General features: G+C 34.9%; 1 protein-coding gene across 1 annotated transcript in view; it reads right to left on the reverse strand.

Moving 5' to 3' along the window:
* The window catches only part of LOC149803068 (ATP-dependent RNA helicase with zinc finger domain-like), an 81,779-nt gene that overhangs the window by 10,986 nt on the left and 52,492 nt on the right, over positions 1-18,301 (reverse strand). Inside the window, exons 19-23 of the mRNA XM_089952637.1 lie at positions 14,191-14,484; positions 9,344-9,451; positions 8,284-8,359; positions 7,068-7,260; positions 3,954-4,227 (exon numbers count right to left, since the gene is read on the reverse strand). Of these exons, the coding sequence (XP_089808763.1) occupies positions 3,954-4,227; positions 7,068-7,260; positions 8,284-8,359; positions 9,344-9,451; positions 14,191-14,484 (945 nt within the window). The remainder of the gene's footprint in view (positions 1-3,953; positions 4,228-7,067; positions 7,261-8,283; positions 8,360-9,343; positions 9,452-14,190; positions 14,485-18,301) is intronic.

The following is an 18,301-nucleotide window of genomic DNA, read 5'->3' on the forward strand; positions in this document are numbered from 1 at the left end:
CAGAATTAGAGGAATCTAGGAAAAAATACATAGAAGGTGTTATATTAAGATCTAAAGCTAGATGGTATGAATTTGGGGAAAAAAGCACAAAGTACTTTTTAAATCTTGAGAAAAGAAACTATGTTAATAAGACAATAAAGGAGATTATTTTAGATGATGGGACAAATATATCTGACCAAATAGATTTTTAGAAGCACAAAAACAGTTTTATATGGAATTGTTCAAAAGTAGAATTGCTCAGCTTGATGATGAGGCTATTCATGAAACTCGAAATAGATTTTTTAATCACAATATTAAACTTAGTCGAGAGGAAAGAGAATCATGCGAGGGTCTGCTTACAATTAATGAAATTGGTATGTCTCTAAAACGGATGGAAAATGGAAAAAGTCCTGGCTCAGATGGATTCACTGTAGAGTTCTATAAATTCTTTTGGAAGTCTCTGGGGGGATTTATATGTAGATCAATAAATTACGGATATACTGTAGGAAAACTTTCAGATTTTCAGACTCAAGGAGTCATCACCTGTCTATCAAAGGAGGAAAAAGACAGAAGATATTTTAAAAACTGGAGACCTATATCACTTTTAAATACTGATTATAAGATTGCTTCGGGAGCAACTGCAGCTAGGATTAAAAAGGTTCTTCCATCAATAATCAGCGATACTCAGAAAGGATATATGAAGGGTAGATTCATTGGAGAAAACACCAGACTATTATATGATATCATGGACCAACTTGAGAATGAAAACAGATATGGTTTATTATTGTTAATAGATTTCGAAAAAGCCTTTGACTCAATTAACTGGATCTTTGTGGAAGAAGCTCTACAATCTTTTAATTTTGGTGATTCCGTTTGTAAGTGGTTTAAACTGTTTTGTAATGACTCTAATAGTTGTGTTATAAATAATGGACATATGTCATCTCTTTTCAGACTTGAAAGAGGATGTCGTCAAGGAGATCCCCTTGCACCTTATTTGTTTATCATTGGGGTTGAGATTTTAGCTATAACTTTAAAGCAAAACGTGGATGTACGGGGAGTAATCTTTGACGCCAGTGAATATAAATTGGGTCAGTATGCCGATGACGCTTTTATTCTTCTTGATGGATCTAGTTTTTCTCTTGAAGCAACTATGAATATCTTGCAAGGTTTTTCTCTATTATCGGGACTTAAATGTAACATAACAAAAACAAAAGCTATCTGGATTGGAAACAGGAAATTTTCTAATGAAAGAATATGTCCCGAAATGGGCCTAATTTGGTCCTCTTCTAACTTTACACTCCTTGGCATAGAATTTTCTCCAGATTTACAACAGATGGTGGAAATCAATTATATGAAGAAACTAACAAAGGCAAAACGAATACTGGCAAGCTGGAGTCAAAGACATCTATCAATAGTTGGTAAAGTAATTGTTGTAAAGACTCTTGTTCTGCCCATATTCATACATCTTTTTTCAGCACTTCCTAACCCATCAGCAAAAGTTGAAGCAGAACTAAATCGCACATTATTTAAATTTGTATGGGGTGGAAAAGTAGAGAGAATAAAACGTGATATACTAGTTTCCCCAGAAAACGAGGGAGGACTAAATATGACACACATATTTTCATTCATTAGGTATATTAAGATAAGATGGGTTAAAAGATTGCTGGAAAAGGAAAATGGAATGTGGCAGAACTTAGTCAATACAACTATACTCAGAAATAAAAAGGATATTTGGAATTTAGGGAGAAGGAAATTAGAAGAATTTTGTAAGTTCATTAAAAACAGTTTTTGGAGAGATGTTATTTTGGCAGTATCTAAATGGAAAGAAGAACCGCAAAGTCCTAACGAGTATCTATCCATAAGTATTTTAAATTTTGTCCCCCCTAAAATGATCTATCAATACAAATCCTGGACAGAAGCTGGTTTTGAAATTCTGAACGATCTAGTAGATGTTCACGGTAATTTAATACCTTTTGAGATAATAAAACAAAAAACTGGAAGCGATGATTTCTTGAAATACTTCTCCTTAATATCCAGAATTCCTAAAGCATGGAAAGATGCCATAAAAAAACACCTAGTACATAATAATTTTGATAAGCAGGAGGATAAAATAACGAACTTGCGAAAACAAGATTCACTCAAGTTTGTTTACAAAGATCTTTTACAGGAAGCTAAAAGGCAACATACTGCGAAGCAAGAAACTTGGATGCAAGTATTTAATAAAAATATAAGTAGTGAGGAGTGGTCTGATATATATAGCCGGGCAAAATGCTGTACCAAGGATACCAAGTTGATCTCTTTTAACTTTAAATTAATCCATAGAATAATCGCTACTAATGATTTTCTTAAAAGAATTAACATATTTGATGACAACAAATGTACTTTCTGTAAGAGTGAAACTGAAAGTATTGAGCATCTCTTTTATGACTGCGGTATTACTTCACAGTTTTGGTACCGTTTTATTGAAGTTTTTGCACCTTTTTGCCCAAATATTGTACATCTGTCCAAAAAAGAAACATTTTTAGGAAGTGAACAACTGGACAGTTTGGGTAATTTTCTGCTTATTTTGGCAAAATATTATATTTATACTTGCAGATTCAATTGAAAAATCCTTCTATTTTTTGCTTTTAAGCAAATAGTTGCAATGCATAAGAACATTGAAAATTACACTGCTAAGGTAAATAAAAAAGAGGACCAATTTCTTCAAAAATGGACCTCAACAATGAACATTTAACTTGTCTCTGACTTGAGGGTAAACAGGAACAAAATACTGTAATATCACAAAAGCCATGTCACCTAGATTGTGTGCCATATGCATGTGTATATGCGTGTGTGTGTGTGTGTTTTTCTTTTTTACTTTCTCTGTAGATTATATTTATTATCCCTAGATTATCTGATAACCAGAAATGTTTGATTGTAAGGTGACCCTGGGATGGTTCCCCGATCCATTGGTCAACGTATTACGGGGTTAATAAAAAAAAAAAAAAAATAGGTATCAAAGTATTATTTCATGGTTATTTACAATAGATAACAAGTGTTTTTATAGATATCTGTTAAATTCTTATGCTACAATTGAAGGACCTCTGAAATTTTTGGATATATGAAGTTAGGAAAGGATAAACAAAAATTAATTTAGGTAATTTTGAAATTCATATGCGAATGCATGTATACCTAATCTCCAAATATAAATGCAAATGTTTCTTGACAGATGTATATCTTTATTGCTAATTTAATTATTTCGAGATGAAGCTAATGCAATATTTTAACAGGAACTATGAATAATAAATAAAAAGCATTTATGGTAACTGTGGGTATTTTTCTTTCTTAAGCCCTGTTAAATTTTTAGAAAGTACAATGCTTTCTCAACCTGTGTAAATTTTTACCCATGTTTAATGAGCTGGTCATTGTAACCTCTTAGAATATATTACAAAATGAGGACAAATAACAATTTACTATGTTCTAAGGAGAACCTAATAATATGCAATAAAACAGCATGCCAACGTGTTCTTCCCAGGTTTGAATTACCACCCCTTCAATTTAAGTCCTAATATCCCATCCCTATAGTTGTGGAATGAAGTTCCGAAACTTTACGTTAAATTTTTTTATTACATATCTATTAGTTTAAAGCATCTACTGTTTAAGTGTAAAAATGTTTCATTTCATATCCAGAAATTTAAAGCATCTAGCATTTAGATTGGAGAGGTGACTGTAAAACATTAAGTAAGCAATCTCTCTTCCCCTCTCCATCCCTCCCTCCCCCTCTTTCTCTCTCTCACGTTATATTCATAGCATAAAATCTCACATTTTCTACTGTAACCAATACTGCAGTAACAATAGTCTACAAGTGAAGATATATCAGGAAACTAAAATCTTAATTCAAACGTTTACCAATACAAAATAGGTGAAGCCCTTTTTGGAAAAACCCAAGATAAGACCAAATGCACCTAAATCTACAAATGACATGCAACACATACCTGTTGTAAATACTGTGCAGACATTGCACTTCGTGGTTGCCACTGATGGTAAGTGTATGGTGCACCACCATGGTGACCTGGCATGGTATAAATTGGTTGTCCATGGTGATTGGGGTTAATGATACTGGTAGGTACAAATTCAGGTGCATGGGGATTAAGGATATAGGACTTGGTCATTTCAGCATTGTTCATTAGAGACCTCAGGTGGTTCCAGGTCATTCCAAAGAAACTCCCATGCTCATTACAAACCTCCAAGTAGTAATCCCACACTTTGCTGAAAGGAGATTAAACATGAAAGTTGGAATAGAAAGTAGTTCAGTGATTCTACTGTTATGCTTGTGCTTCATTTTGTCATTCCTAACTTTCTCATTCCTTTGCTACTTTTGTGCTTATTTTCTTATTCTCATGTGACGCATGTGCTTAATTTTCTCATTCCTAGGCTGTACCTGTGCTTAACTTCACTTTCTCATGTTATGCCTGTACTTAACTTTGTTATTTCATGTTTATGCCTGAGCTTAACCTTGTCTTTTTTGTGTTATGCCTGTACTCAACTCTGCCATTCTCATGATATGCCTATAGTCAATTTTATCATTCCCAACGTTTTGCCTCAGCATGGCTTTGTATTCTCATGTTATGCCTGCAATTGTGTCATTCCTTTATTATATCTTGCTTAATTCTGTCACTCCTATGTTTTGCCTGTGCTTAACTTTCTCATGTCAAAACTTTGCTTAACTCTTTCTCAAGTTATGCCTATGCTTAACTTTGTCATTCTCATGTTATGCCTAGGCTTAACTTTGTCATTCTTAGGTTATGCCTATGCTTAACTTTGTCATTCTTAGGTTATGTCTATGCTTAACTTTGTCATTCTTAGGTTATGCATGTGTTGTTTTTCCTGTGTTATGCCAATGACCAAGATCCAATTGAACAGCATCACATTTCCGCTCTACTTAATGATTCTTAAGATACGTAACATAGCTGATATATGAAACAGATTTTACATTTTCAATCATTAAAACCCCCCCAAAAATAAGATGCTATATACAAGAAGAGCGTCCTTTCATTTTGATAAACAGAGTGCTACATTAGTAGGACAAATTACTATAAATATACTGGCCAAAGTTGTTTTTGGTTATTTGTGTGGTTTTAATGCCATTTTTCACCAAATGATAGCTATACATGGTAACATTTTGTGGCATAAGAACCTGGGGAAAAACCCACCAAAATATGAGAAGCTACTGGCAAGCTTTCTCACATATCCATGTTGGCCTAGCAGAGATATGAACCCATGTGGACAGAAGTGACATGTCAGTGAGCTGTTAAGATCACAGCCTTCCATTAAAGTTGGAAAGTGTGTATGTGTGTGATTTGGATTTTTTAATGTAGCTTTAACAATTTTCAGTCATATTGCTACGATGTCTGCAGTGTGGCAGTTTATAGTGATGTCTAGCAATGGGGCATCATGATGTAGCATGATGTCCCATCCAGTCACATTACCCTGACACCAGGCTGACCAGTCCTAACACTAACCTCTTAATGCTGAGCATCAAGCGAGGCAGCTGTTAGTACCATTTTTGTAAGTCTTTGGTATGACTTGGCCGGGGATCGAACCCACGACCTGCTACATCTGAGACAGATGCACTAACCACTTAGCCACTGGAGTGGTCAAAGTTGGAGGGTGAGCTGAAATAGTAGGCAGGGGGCTCTGGAGGACCTCCCCCAATCAGGATATAGTTTTTTTTAAAAGCAGCTAGGCATAAAGTAAAAGTAGCCAGGTTAACTGCCCAGCTCATGGCTGATAAGGAAAGTTCTGAAGATGATTGCCTTAGACCAATGGCTACTCAAGGTCCCTACTAGCCCAAGATGGATACAAGTCTTTTGTGAGTTATAAAAGCTTTACATGTATAAATCCTTCAACACTTATTATAAAATGAGTTTTAATGAACTTACAGAGCTTCACTTGCAACACTAACACATAAAATACTTGCTTACTGCCTCCAATAACTAAACCGGGATATCAAAATTGAAAATAATCAACATTTTTGCCATTGTACACATTACATAAATTTCCATGATATTATTTATATTCATGGATTTATGCATCTGTATTATCTATATTATTATTTGAAATTTGACTGTTTTTCAAATGCATGAAAATCATACAATTCTATCCACAATTTTCAAATTTTTCTGTATGTCAAACAACAACAGACCTGCCAACTCTTGACAAGACCGTCTCAGTAAGGCAGTTGATTTTTTTCCATAAATTTGATCAGTTTTCAGTAAGGGGTGTAACAAAATATTATAAACTGCTATTGTAAAGCTGGAAAACATATTTAAAAGTTCGGTATTTGAAACATGCATGTTCAACTAATATGTTTGTAAAGTACACATAGACCTTATTTACCATTAGTACAGTTGGACAAACTTCAGTTCCACACTCTATGCAGCTCAATGGCTTGTTGCTATCTCTCAACCTGACATAATTCTTGGATTTTTTTTCTATTTCACATGACAACAGGAATCACATCTACCGCTACGAGACAGACCCATACTGACACATGATGTCCAATAAATGTAATTGTGTCCCTTCCTGCTTTTATTCACAAGAATTTGAATATTCCTTTATATTCTTCTGTGCTATTATTTATACTTTTTAACAGATCTGTTTCCCCTTTTGTCTTCAACATGCATCATATGCTGGCCACAACTTTTTTAAAATTCTGTAATCAAAAGTTTGATCATACAGATGCTTTGCATGAAAAATATTGCAGTTTAAAGTATCTGAGGCACTTCTGTAAAGTTAGTCTGGTTCCCTAATTCAACTAATTCTAAGATGAAACCCGGATCCAAATCAAACATGGATGAACCAATTATCCAGATACTTCAGCAACAATCATTTTTCCATAATTTATGCTTTTATTCCATGAGTCCGTATTGTAAGGGTCATTTTCATAAGACTTATGGCAAAATCGTAAGCATTGGCAGGTCTTCAAGAAAGCCTGTTTTAGACACCAACTGACCAATCACTGATTGCACAAGCAAGGTAACTAATATGCATTAGTACATTTATGATACTACACATCATAGTTTGGTAATGTATTCTATCCAACTTACCTGCATTTACCGATAAGGCATAATGAGACAGGGTCCCCAACCACAACGACAAGAGACTGTGCACGAGTGATAGCAGTGTTCAGAAGCTTGGCATCAGATAGAAAACCAAGATTCAACTCTGAGACAGCGCTCTCTGACTTACAGGAGTGTCTAGTTCGAACGGTACTCAGGAAGATTACCCGAAACTGTTTGCCTATCACAGAAGAGAAACAGCAAATAAAAATATAATGTGCAAAAATTAAGAATAGCTTTAACTGAAATTGTGAACTTGTATAAATCTGGTCTGTGGGAACACAAGGAAATCAATGTAAGATGAACATAATTTTAATCATTATGGAGTTTTCAATGTTGATAAATCTTAAAGTGCCTCAATGCACATGCACGCAGATTTAGCATTAATCTAAATTAATTCTAATCTGTGAACTCTAGACTTTATTTCTGGACTATCTGTGTCATCATGTTCATTTATCAGTCATAATATTTCCTATCTCCACTGAGAATAATGCCTTTTTCTTGTTAACAAAGCAATGAAAGCACATCATAACAACATGTTTCTATCTCCAATGAGACTAATGCTTTTTCCTTTTTAGCATAATAAAAGCACTTCATAAAATAGCATAATGTTTCCTATCTCGATTGAGACGAATGCCATTTCCTTGTTAGCATAATAATGAAAGCACTTCATAACACAGCATAATGTTTCTATTTCCACTGAGACTAATGCCCTTATAAATCTTTGGTATGACTTGGCTGGGGTTCGAAACCCATGACCTCCTGCATCTGAGGCAGATGCTCGAACCACTAGGCCACTGGAGTGGTCTGCTTGTCAAGTAAGAAAAGATATATATTCAAAGTCTGGATCAACTCGTAGCACCTTATGTGATGAAAGATCTAGACCTGGTACACTTTGGTGCATTATATGACAGCAGATCGGGATCTATAAGACCAAAGGTAGGTCTGGAATGAGAATATTGTGGCATATTATCCAATGGGTTCTACACATTATGCTCAAGGAACAATTGGTAATTATAGGTACAGTTAAAAAAGGTTTCATACGAGTGTAAGTAATTCTCATCACAATCTTAGACACATTTTCTTCAGTCCACTTGCAACTCATGTTTAAGATCTAAAACATTTGTCAGCATTTCATATTTAGCAGTTTTCAAAAGTATCATAAATAAAATCTTGCAGCTATTTTAAAGTACCCAACACTCACCTTGAACATTTTGAACTCTCTCGACAGTAACTCTGGGTATCTTTTTTCTCCTCATTTCTGAACGTATTCGTATCACCTGCAGCAGTACAAAATTTATTTACCCTTTTAGGACGATGTATTTTTTTTGAATTAAACAGCATTAGCCATATTCAATGTAAGAACAAATTATATCAATCAATTTGATAAATGTCATCAATTTAAGGTTTTGCAGTGTGATATAAGGTAGACTATTAGTATAGAAAACATCATGAGCAAAGTTATTAAAATTAACATTTTATTTATTGAGTCTCTGTAATGAAAACATCTAAATGTATACAGAGGCTCCAATGTCATATAAATTCATTTTTGATCTTTGACACACAGTATAAATGTAATACTTGTATATCTTTTGGACATTTTTTCCATTAGTCATTTTATCAAATGGTCAGAAGGTCTGCATGTTTAGCAATACCTTACATATACTTTCTTATAAGTTGAATCTAAGTGCAAACTGCAAAACCCCATATCTTTTGTTGCATAATCCACCGGCAGCTCTGGCTCTATGCAGATTGTTAAGAGTAATAAATACAATAAACAACACAGACCCTTATCTGCTGATACATGTGATGGCAGATCAGGGTCTGTGTTCTCCGAAATTGGACTAGACTTATAAGAGCATCCATTGTGGTATTTTAACAGCAGTGTTGACATTTTCACTAGAGCATTTATATTTGGCCACTAGATCAGAAAAATGCAGCAGCATTGCAATATAACCATAATGTTGCAACTATGCAAAAGATGACATGACTAGACTTTCTTTTCACCATTCTGAGAAAGAGAAGATTAAAATACATTTACTGAAAATATTTCTCTTCTAACTTTTCTTTATACCATCATTAAGAAATCTACTGAACTGACATTTTTGACTACTCTGTAATTACATTAAAAACTATAAAAGCAAAATTCCGACAATACCACTAAAAGAAAAATAAGCAACTAGGTCTCATAATCCATGTATATAAAGCAATGAGAGTTCTGTGCATTTTTGCCAGAAATCAAATGGCAACCTTCAGTGTCTAACCTGATCAGCATATGGGGTGACAACTCCAATTGAGTTCTCATCCTTCTCTCCCCACTGTGAAGGCCAGTATTTATGTAAGTGTTCCACCTGCTCCACCACCTCATACACCTACAAAATAAAATTTCTTATACAGATGTATGTGTTTATATATATATATATATATATATATATATATATATATATATATATATATATATATATATATATATATATATATATATATATATATATATATATATAATATGCCTCTATAAAACTTTATTTTTAGTCTCTGAATACACCAAATTTACTGCACAAATATGACCCTTCACCAAACTTTCATTTTATACACTGCAATATAACCCTGCAGGTCTTTACTGAAATCTTCACTACAGTTTGGTAAAATTATGTGCACTTCTGAAAACCAAAGTCTGATGCCTGATTGTTAGACTGAGAGGTAAATAAAGGACCAATTTTCTGACTGCTATTCTCATCTGTTGTTACATCTGCCAATTAAAATGGAAGTGATACCTCAATAATAATAATAATAATAACAATAATAATAATAATAATAATAATAACAATAATAATAAATTTTAATGACAATAGTAACAGTGTTATTAGTTTGTTTTGTTTTGGGTGTTTAATGCCATTTCTCAATGCAAGACAGGTCATATATCCTGGTCAATACAACTGGTGAAGAAAGAACCTGGGAAAACCCAGTAATAATCACTGACCTATGGGAAGCTACTGGCAGCTTTCTCACATATCCACATTGACTGAACCAGAGAGCGAACCCACGTGGACAGAGGTGAGATGGCAGTATTTGTAAAGGTGATCATGGATCACCTGAGACCCCAAAGCAGTGGTAGTTATAGTAGTAGTAATAATAATAATAATTTGTTAGCAACAACTGATCTCCCTGGATGGCCTAACATACTGTAGTCTATCTGAATCATATAAAGGTCTGCCCATAATCAAGTTACTTTTTAATTCAATCTTTTTCATATTTCCCACTCCCAAACTGAATTTCACATAACAAGTGCCTGATATCAAGAAAATTAACAAGTGCCTAATATCAAGAAAATAACTATCTTCACCTTCAAAGGTTACAGAAGTGAGCAATGTACTGGTAAAAGAATGTGTCATCTTTGGGATAGCAATTATAAGAAACATAAACTTTATCTCAACAGCAAAGATAGAAGAAAAAACCAGAATAAGAGTATCTTTGGGAAGAAACTCTTCCAAGATACCATTAAAATTACCTTTATTTGTAACCACCTTCATTTTTTTACCAGTGGTAACATTTTTCCTCAAAAAGGTATAGGGAGAAAGTAGCCAGTTCATGGATGAAAACCCAAAAGAAGAATTATTTCATTGTCCTTGTACCTGCATGAAAAGACATAACACTTTCTCTTACATGCATTCAAAGTGGAGGGCCTTTACACTTGTGTGATTCTCCCCATGATGTGGCATGTGTGATTCTTTTCACGATCTGAAGAGTTTAAATTCTTTATGTGCAGGGCTCTCCTGACGAGTACCAAGCATGGATGGAGGACCTGTGATCTCTGCTATACGAGATGGTTGGGAAACACCTGGATCTGTCTGAGATGGGTGATAACTATGCTGAGTAGGTTGTTGACTCTTGTCTTATCCCAATTGTGATGGTAAACCAGAATCATCTTGCAAATCTGATCCCTTCATTTCCGAATCACTCTTGGAATGGGCCTCTGCAGGCATTAAGCCCTGTCTCAAGATTTTGCTCCAGCTATAAATGACAGTAAATGTAGTGTCCACTCTACAGGCTACTGGGTCCAAAACCAGAGGCAGACAGACTTTGATTAACAATTGGTTGTAACATCAGATGACCACCAAAGAACACAAATCAGATGGAAGACTGACATTTAAAAACCACTACATATGCAGTGTTTGACCTTTCTTTGATGGAGAGCCTGCCTGAGATGTGCCTTACCTGAACCCTGAATTGGTGCAAGAAGCACCAAATGAAACAAATTCCAAACCAGAAAAGAGATCTAGTGATTTGTTTTCCCTTTGTTTGAAAAAATAGAATAATACAACATTATGGGGGCAATCTTTCCAAAAAGCAGATCCATCAACCTGCCATAAAAAGGTATTAATTATGGCTTTATTTCCTGAATATCTATGTGAAGGACCCTTTTGATCTAGTGAAGCAAGACAACTTGTAGGCACCACAACCTTGCATGCTGGCATCAAAACATCTGGCTAAGGAGATTCCAGAAGAAGTCCTGCTTATAGCCAATACTAATGTTGCCAATGATACAGGAAGCAACTCGTCTCTGCTGAGATCTGAATACTATGAGTCATTAAGACTGGAAACGTGTGCCAGTGAGTTTTGTGTCATTAAAAAGGGTGCATAAACAGCTGGCCCACATGCACAGTCCAGAAAAGTAGCAAAAGTCGATAAACTTAGGAAAAGCGGGAAAGTCAAGAAGTAACAAAAGTAGATAAACTTAAGAAAAGCAGGAAAAAGTAGGAATAAAGTCACTGGAAGGGAATGATGATCTCCTGGCCATAAAGGAACTTCATAAGGTAAAAGTATTTCTTCATTTGTCCTCCCTTCTATAGTGACACAGTATATCTGAGATTGTGTAACAGTACCCTCTAATTGTGAACAGATCTAACTTCTTCATCTCAATAAGCTATAGAAGAAAGTTAGCATTTTGGGGTAATCATGCCTTAAGCAAAAGAAAGTATCCTTCCTTGTACCACTGTAAGAAAATTCTCCACTTCCCTTTATACACTTGCAAAGTGGTGGGCCTTCTCACATGAGCAATTCTCTCCATCACTTCTGAGAACAGTTTGCCTTCAGATCTTGGACTGGGGAAACAAAAGTTGCTTATTTATCAAATAGCTTTGTTGAGTTCTAGGAATGAATCACAGTAAGTAAAAAAAAGCGGGGGGGCAGGCTTTGCTTTTATTGTCAGATGTGACAAATTTTTCATTGGGTCAGGGGCAACAAAGAAATCCACAAAAATCAATACCCCATCAAACAGTGGTACTATTCCATTGATAGTGAGTTAGATCTCATACCCTCCTGTGGTCTGGTCAAGGAGTCTTACAATGAGTCTCCAAGGACATGGAGAAGGATCTCATACCCTCCTGGGATTTAAGAGTACTCTTCTCTGTATCAAAGTGATAAGATCAGATATCCTCCTGAGGTCAAGGAGTCTTTCTTTTGAATCCCCAAGAACTCAGACTGAGGAGTGCCTACCCTGATAAAGTTCTGTGACTCGCCTGGAACACTGTGTCTTTTGATTTAACTGAGACAGATCCCATTCACTCCTTGGAGTGAGCAGTGATGGTCCATATGCTACTAGGACATATGAGTTATGTTCCAAGTCCCACAGAACTCTGAAAAAAACTGTCTCACTGAAGTAGTACTCTTCTCTTGGGAAAAGAAAGATCCTATATCCTCCTGAAAAGTGAAGATATCATACTCTTTGGGAGTCTATTCAGAGCCCTACAGGACTCCAAACATTCCAACCCCATCTGGTTAATATTTTCCTTAAAAGAAGCAAGTACTCTGAAATAAAAAAATATTATCCAATATCCTAATTAGAATATGTACTGCAGCAAGTAATTATAGTAATCATTCAACAATATTAATAGTACTGATGAAGCTTGTACTTGTACAATTATTATCATATGATCTATTTTCAACTGGATGATAACAATGAAATTAAAATTTTGGAAAAACAAAAGGGTAGCAATAATTACCCTATGCTGAAATTATATCTACTGCTAAAGTAAGTATTTACACAAATACTGCAAAGTCATCTTTTTTAAATGTGATGAAAAAAGGAAATAAATTTCAAGAACTACAGAAATGGGCATGTAACAAATTTAATAAGTACTGCTGAAGCAATTACTAAATATAAATATTGAACCTATAATCTTTTCCGATTGTATTAGTAATGGAAATAAAATTTTATGACTATGAAAGGGTAGTGATACAGTATGACCCCACTATAGCTTTCTACATTACAACACAAATTCCGATATGATTGTTGCAATGTTCCCAAAATTTCATATATAGGTATTTTTCTGGTACATGATTTTTTTTCTTCTTCAAGGTAGCTACCTTGATGCCATAATGGATTTATCAGGGCACTATTTTCATTTAGGACCAACCAGTCATTGAAAGAAGTTGTTTAGTTGAATCCCAATATCATTACAACCATCCATTCAGGGCAGTCACCTTCGCAACCACATTTTGGATGTCAGGTCATCACCATTTGCATTCAGGATCAACTAGCATAAGTAGTTTTGAAGTGACAATCCCATAACAATATGACCATCTGTTCTGGAGCTGTAGCAATAACATGATTTTCACAATGGTTGCAGTGCTGGACATACTAAATGCCCAAGAGGCACCATTTTCATCTAGGATCCACTAGATATCAGGATAAATGTGACTCCAAAGTTTGGTGGCAATCCTCCCAATGGCTTTGGAGAAGTAGCAATAACAAACATTTACTGATTGATGTTAGGTGCCAAACAAAAGATATCGCATAAGCTATTCTGATCTATGACCAACTGAGATAAAAACTGTAGAAAAGGTACCAGCAGGAAAAAATAGGAAAAAGAAGGGCCACTAAAAAGACCTCTATTATCGCAATACAAATAATAATTGCTTAATAAGAAGAAGAAAAAAAAAAGAAAGGCAATATTGAGTTTTCTGGGGCAGAAAATGAAGATTTAAAGACTAACCACAGGTGATAAAGACTTCAAAAGGCCTTTAATTATAAATAAAAGGTCAACACAACTTGAATAATGTTGAGAAGAGGAGCAAAAATCAACTGATTTAGAAAGAAATATACTTTTACCTCAGCAATATTATAGTAGCCTGTGCTGTTTTCATGCTGAATGTCCTCTCCACGAGCTGTGAAGAAAGTAAGGGGATAGTACACACCATGAGGCTCTGGGTTTCCACTGGCTGCAAGCTGATTGTCATAGAACAGATGGGAAGTGAAGTCCACAATAGCCGAGTTTGAACGGTAATTTTCACACAGCATTATTTTAAATGGACTGGAGTCTGAGTAGAGATCATACAGTCTTTCCAACAGTGTTCGATCAAACAGCTGCTGACGTCCAAAATCTGAATACACTTCTGGACCAATCTGAAGAAATTAATCAAGGAATGTCACTTACAATAGTACAAAAGAATATGCTGCCAACAATTTGCACTATGATGTACCCTGAAACTTTAAAATCTTTCTAATCAAAGTATTAATATCACTGACAATGATTCTACGAATGGTGATATATAGGTTTTACTACATGATGAAGCATGAAAAACAAAAACAATTATATAACAAGGAAACATTCTTACTGAACTGTCACAAATTTTTATGTCTGTATTGGTACAGTAGCATGCATGTAACATTGCTGTTGTTAGGTTTAATGCCATTTTTCAGCACACGATAGGCTATGCATGGTGGCCAGTATTAATGGTGGAGGAAGAACCCTGGAAATTGGCCAAATCCTAGACTCGAACCCACGCAGACAGAGGTGAGATGGCAGTGATCCATAACGGACAGCACTTTTAGACCACTTGGCAACTCGGGGCCCCTTGCATGTAACAAGTACTTCATGTAAAACAATATACAATGTGTGACTTTACTATTGGTTTTTTTTGTTGTTGCATAAAATGAACACCCCATTCTTCAAACTAGTCATGTAATGGAACAGCTGTGGATGCATATAGGCACTGGCAAGTATTGAGAGGAAGATTTTATTTAATTTGTTACTTTGATGAGTGGAAATCAAGCCAGGTTAGATACAAGATGTGGCTTTTAAAGAAAGGTGACTATTACAGGAGGCTGACATCCACAGGTCACTGAAATGTGGTTCATGAAATTGGGTGACCATTATCTGAGTTTAACATGAATTTGCAACTGAAATGTGCTTCATCATATTAGGTGACCTTTGTGTGGGGCTGACACACAGCTGTAACTAAAAGGTGATTCATCCAAGTAGGTGACCTTTGTGTTGCAATGATGTGCAACTGTAACTAATACATTTTTCATCAAGTAGGTGACCTTTGTGTGGGGCTGACACACAGCTGTAACTAAAAGGTGTTTCATCAAAGTGGGTGACCTTCTGTGTAAGGCTTACAAGCAACTGTAACTAAAATGTGTTTCATCAAAGCAGATGACCTCATGTGAGACTGACATGAAGCTGTAACTAAAAAGTGATTCTTCAAAGTAGATGACCTTATGTGAGACTGACATGAAGCTGTATTTAAAATGTGTTTTATCAAAGTGAGATAAAAAGGATCCCAAGGATCCTGCTTCATGCTGCGTGATCCCAAAACTGAACCTAGTTACTGGAACATGAAAAGCAGGCCATTGTGACCTACTTCTGATCTGATAGTACTCATCACTGAATGCGTTAACAAAATTCATGACCATACTTGTAACAGTGTCCAGGTTATGGAAGTTAACACTGGAACAAACACAAAGACTTACATTTAAATAGTAATGATAAAATAACTGTGGTTTCTGTCAGAAAAGTAATACCTGTTTTGGGTTATCTACTAATAAGACAAAATCATTAAATTAATCTTACTTGTGAAATGTTGGCATATTTAATTATCAGGAATGGATACTTTTACATGACTATGGGTCCACTTGATTCAAAACAACATAAAATGTATAGGTTAGTGTTCATTGTGTGTGCTTCTTTAAGCTGAATATGTCTCCAAGTAAGGGTCATTACTGAGAGAAGTATGGGACATGGTTCCCACAATTTTCTAAATATAAACTTCCAGGTCTTTTCCAGGTTTTTTTCCAGGATGAAATTAATTTTTTCAAGGTTAACATATAACCATTACTGAATGAAATTAAAGAACATTTTGGATTATAAAACATGAATTTTCCAAATCTGAAAATGTTTCTCTTTCAAGACTCTGCAAAACATATATGTCAGAAAAGATGATCATGTACAAAACCACAGAATGAGTCATACGAAACAAATCTGACTATATTCCCATAAATTGGCATTTAAAGCCATCTCAATGTACAGAATACAAGTTCTAACTTTACTTTGCTGACCTGCATTATGTTGCCACAAGGAAATAACATAATGAGCATAAATTATTTTGTTTCCTTTCAAACCTTTAATTTTAAAGAATTCTAGAGCATTATATGTGCATGTTATATTATACAAAGTAAACATTTCCTATCACTGTATGAAAAAAATGCAATAAAAGAAAGTATTAGAATCTTATCTTGTAGCAAAAAAAGGTTTAACCCTGAAATTATGTGTGCCAATAAAATCTCAAACAAGATTTTTCAACCAACCTAAACTCCTAAAGACGATTTGGTTAAAAAAAATTCCATCATTTACAGACATTTACAAAAGGGTTGATTTAAATTTTGACACAAGATCTTCAAAATTATATACTGCTATATAAACAAGGACTGAATTTTCTATAAAATCAACTTCTCTGCTTGTAGTTCAATAAACCAGTCCCCAAACCTGTACTGATACATGGGCTCTATATTGTTTCTTAATATATAATAAAAAGGACAACAATTTCCCATTTCTCCTGCATTCCATTTATGACCAGAAACCAATGCTTCAAGCTACATGTCACTGTGTAATAGTTTTGCACCAAAGTTCAGCTCAGAGATTCAAAATTTTTCTAATCCGGGTTTCCGCCGAATATTCCAACCCCATTTTTCACATTTGGATCTTTTGGATGACGTGTGGGTTCAGAGCAATTACATTAAAACAAATTTGAATCTGCTGCTACCATAAGATAGCTTACCAGTGGGCCTAGCAAATTTAAACTAGGTTCTATCGACTTATACCTGCATGAAATTGATAGGAAAATTATTTATTTTCTAAAAAATGTTAAGTATTTTAATTGTGATGTCGTTAATCTGCTGACAGACTAGACAAAACTCAGCATAGATGAAACCTGACCCGATACTTGCCATTTGCGTTAATAGTCACATGACTTCACAAATCTCAAACAACGACATCGAAGTCCAATAGTCAAGTGATATCAACAACAAACTCCTTTTTAATGTTGTTGTACAAAATTTCAATTATATTAAATGAAAGTCTGATACCTTTTGTAAAAACCAGAAAGAACATATAATTCTCAACATATTTATATTGAGAACAACTACAAGAAACTTTGCCAGCCTGATTCATCAAGCAGAGTAGCCTGGTTCCCTGCTTTGTATGCTCCCTGCATGAGAGAGAGAGCACATGTCAACGTGGTAGTCACGTGATACAACAAAACTCCAAAGTTGGTCTTGGAATAAATATAGTGAATTTTGTGCTCTTTCGTTTTTATTACAACCAGTATATGACTTTCATTAATATTTTTTTCTACAATATTTGAAAAAGATGGTTGTGAGATTCTGTGTTCATGGGACATGCTATCGAAATCGCTAATACTAGCTCAAATTTCATCAATGCATTCGTTTCATCATCTTTCAGCAGATTAAAGATAAAACGATTTTAATACTCCAACAGTTTCTGAGAAAATAAATAATTTTCATATTGATTTCATGCAGGTATAACTCGATTTAACAACGTTTAAGTTTGCTAGCACATTCACTAAGCTGCTTTGCTTTAATGCCATCACGTTGGCCTCTTGTGATGCTAGACTGGTTATCATATCTTCCATGTATATAAAAATACGGATATCGAGCTGTCTGTGAAACAAAAAGTCTACTAGATGAATCTAATCTACTGAGCATTTGGATTGTCTCAACAAATATATTTATGGTAAGCACCCAAATGATCCATACTGCAACCACGTAATATCTGGTTAGAGCTCGATAAATATAACTCCGGCTCAATTATATAATTGTTTCACATTGTGTAGGAAAATTCCTGGGTTTTTCCTGACTTTTGTCAATATTTGCAAAATAAAAGGACTTTTCACAGTCAGGAAAAAGATTGTCATTTCTCCCA

The sequence above is a fragment of the Sinohyriopsis cumingii genome, chromosome 3 (assembly GCF_028554795.1).
Source record: "Sinohyriopsis cumingii isolate HCF-2022 chromosome 3, ASM2855479v2, whole genome shotgun sequence".
NCBI lineage: Eukaryota > Metazoa > Mollusca > Bivalvia > Unionida > Unionidae > Sinohyriopsis > Sinohyriopsis cumingii.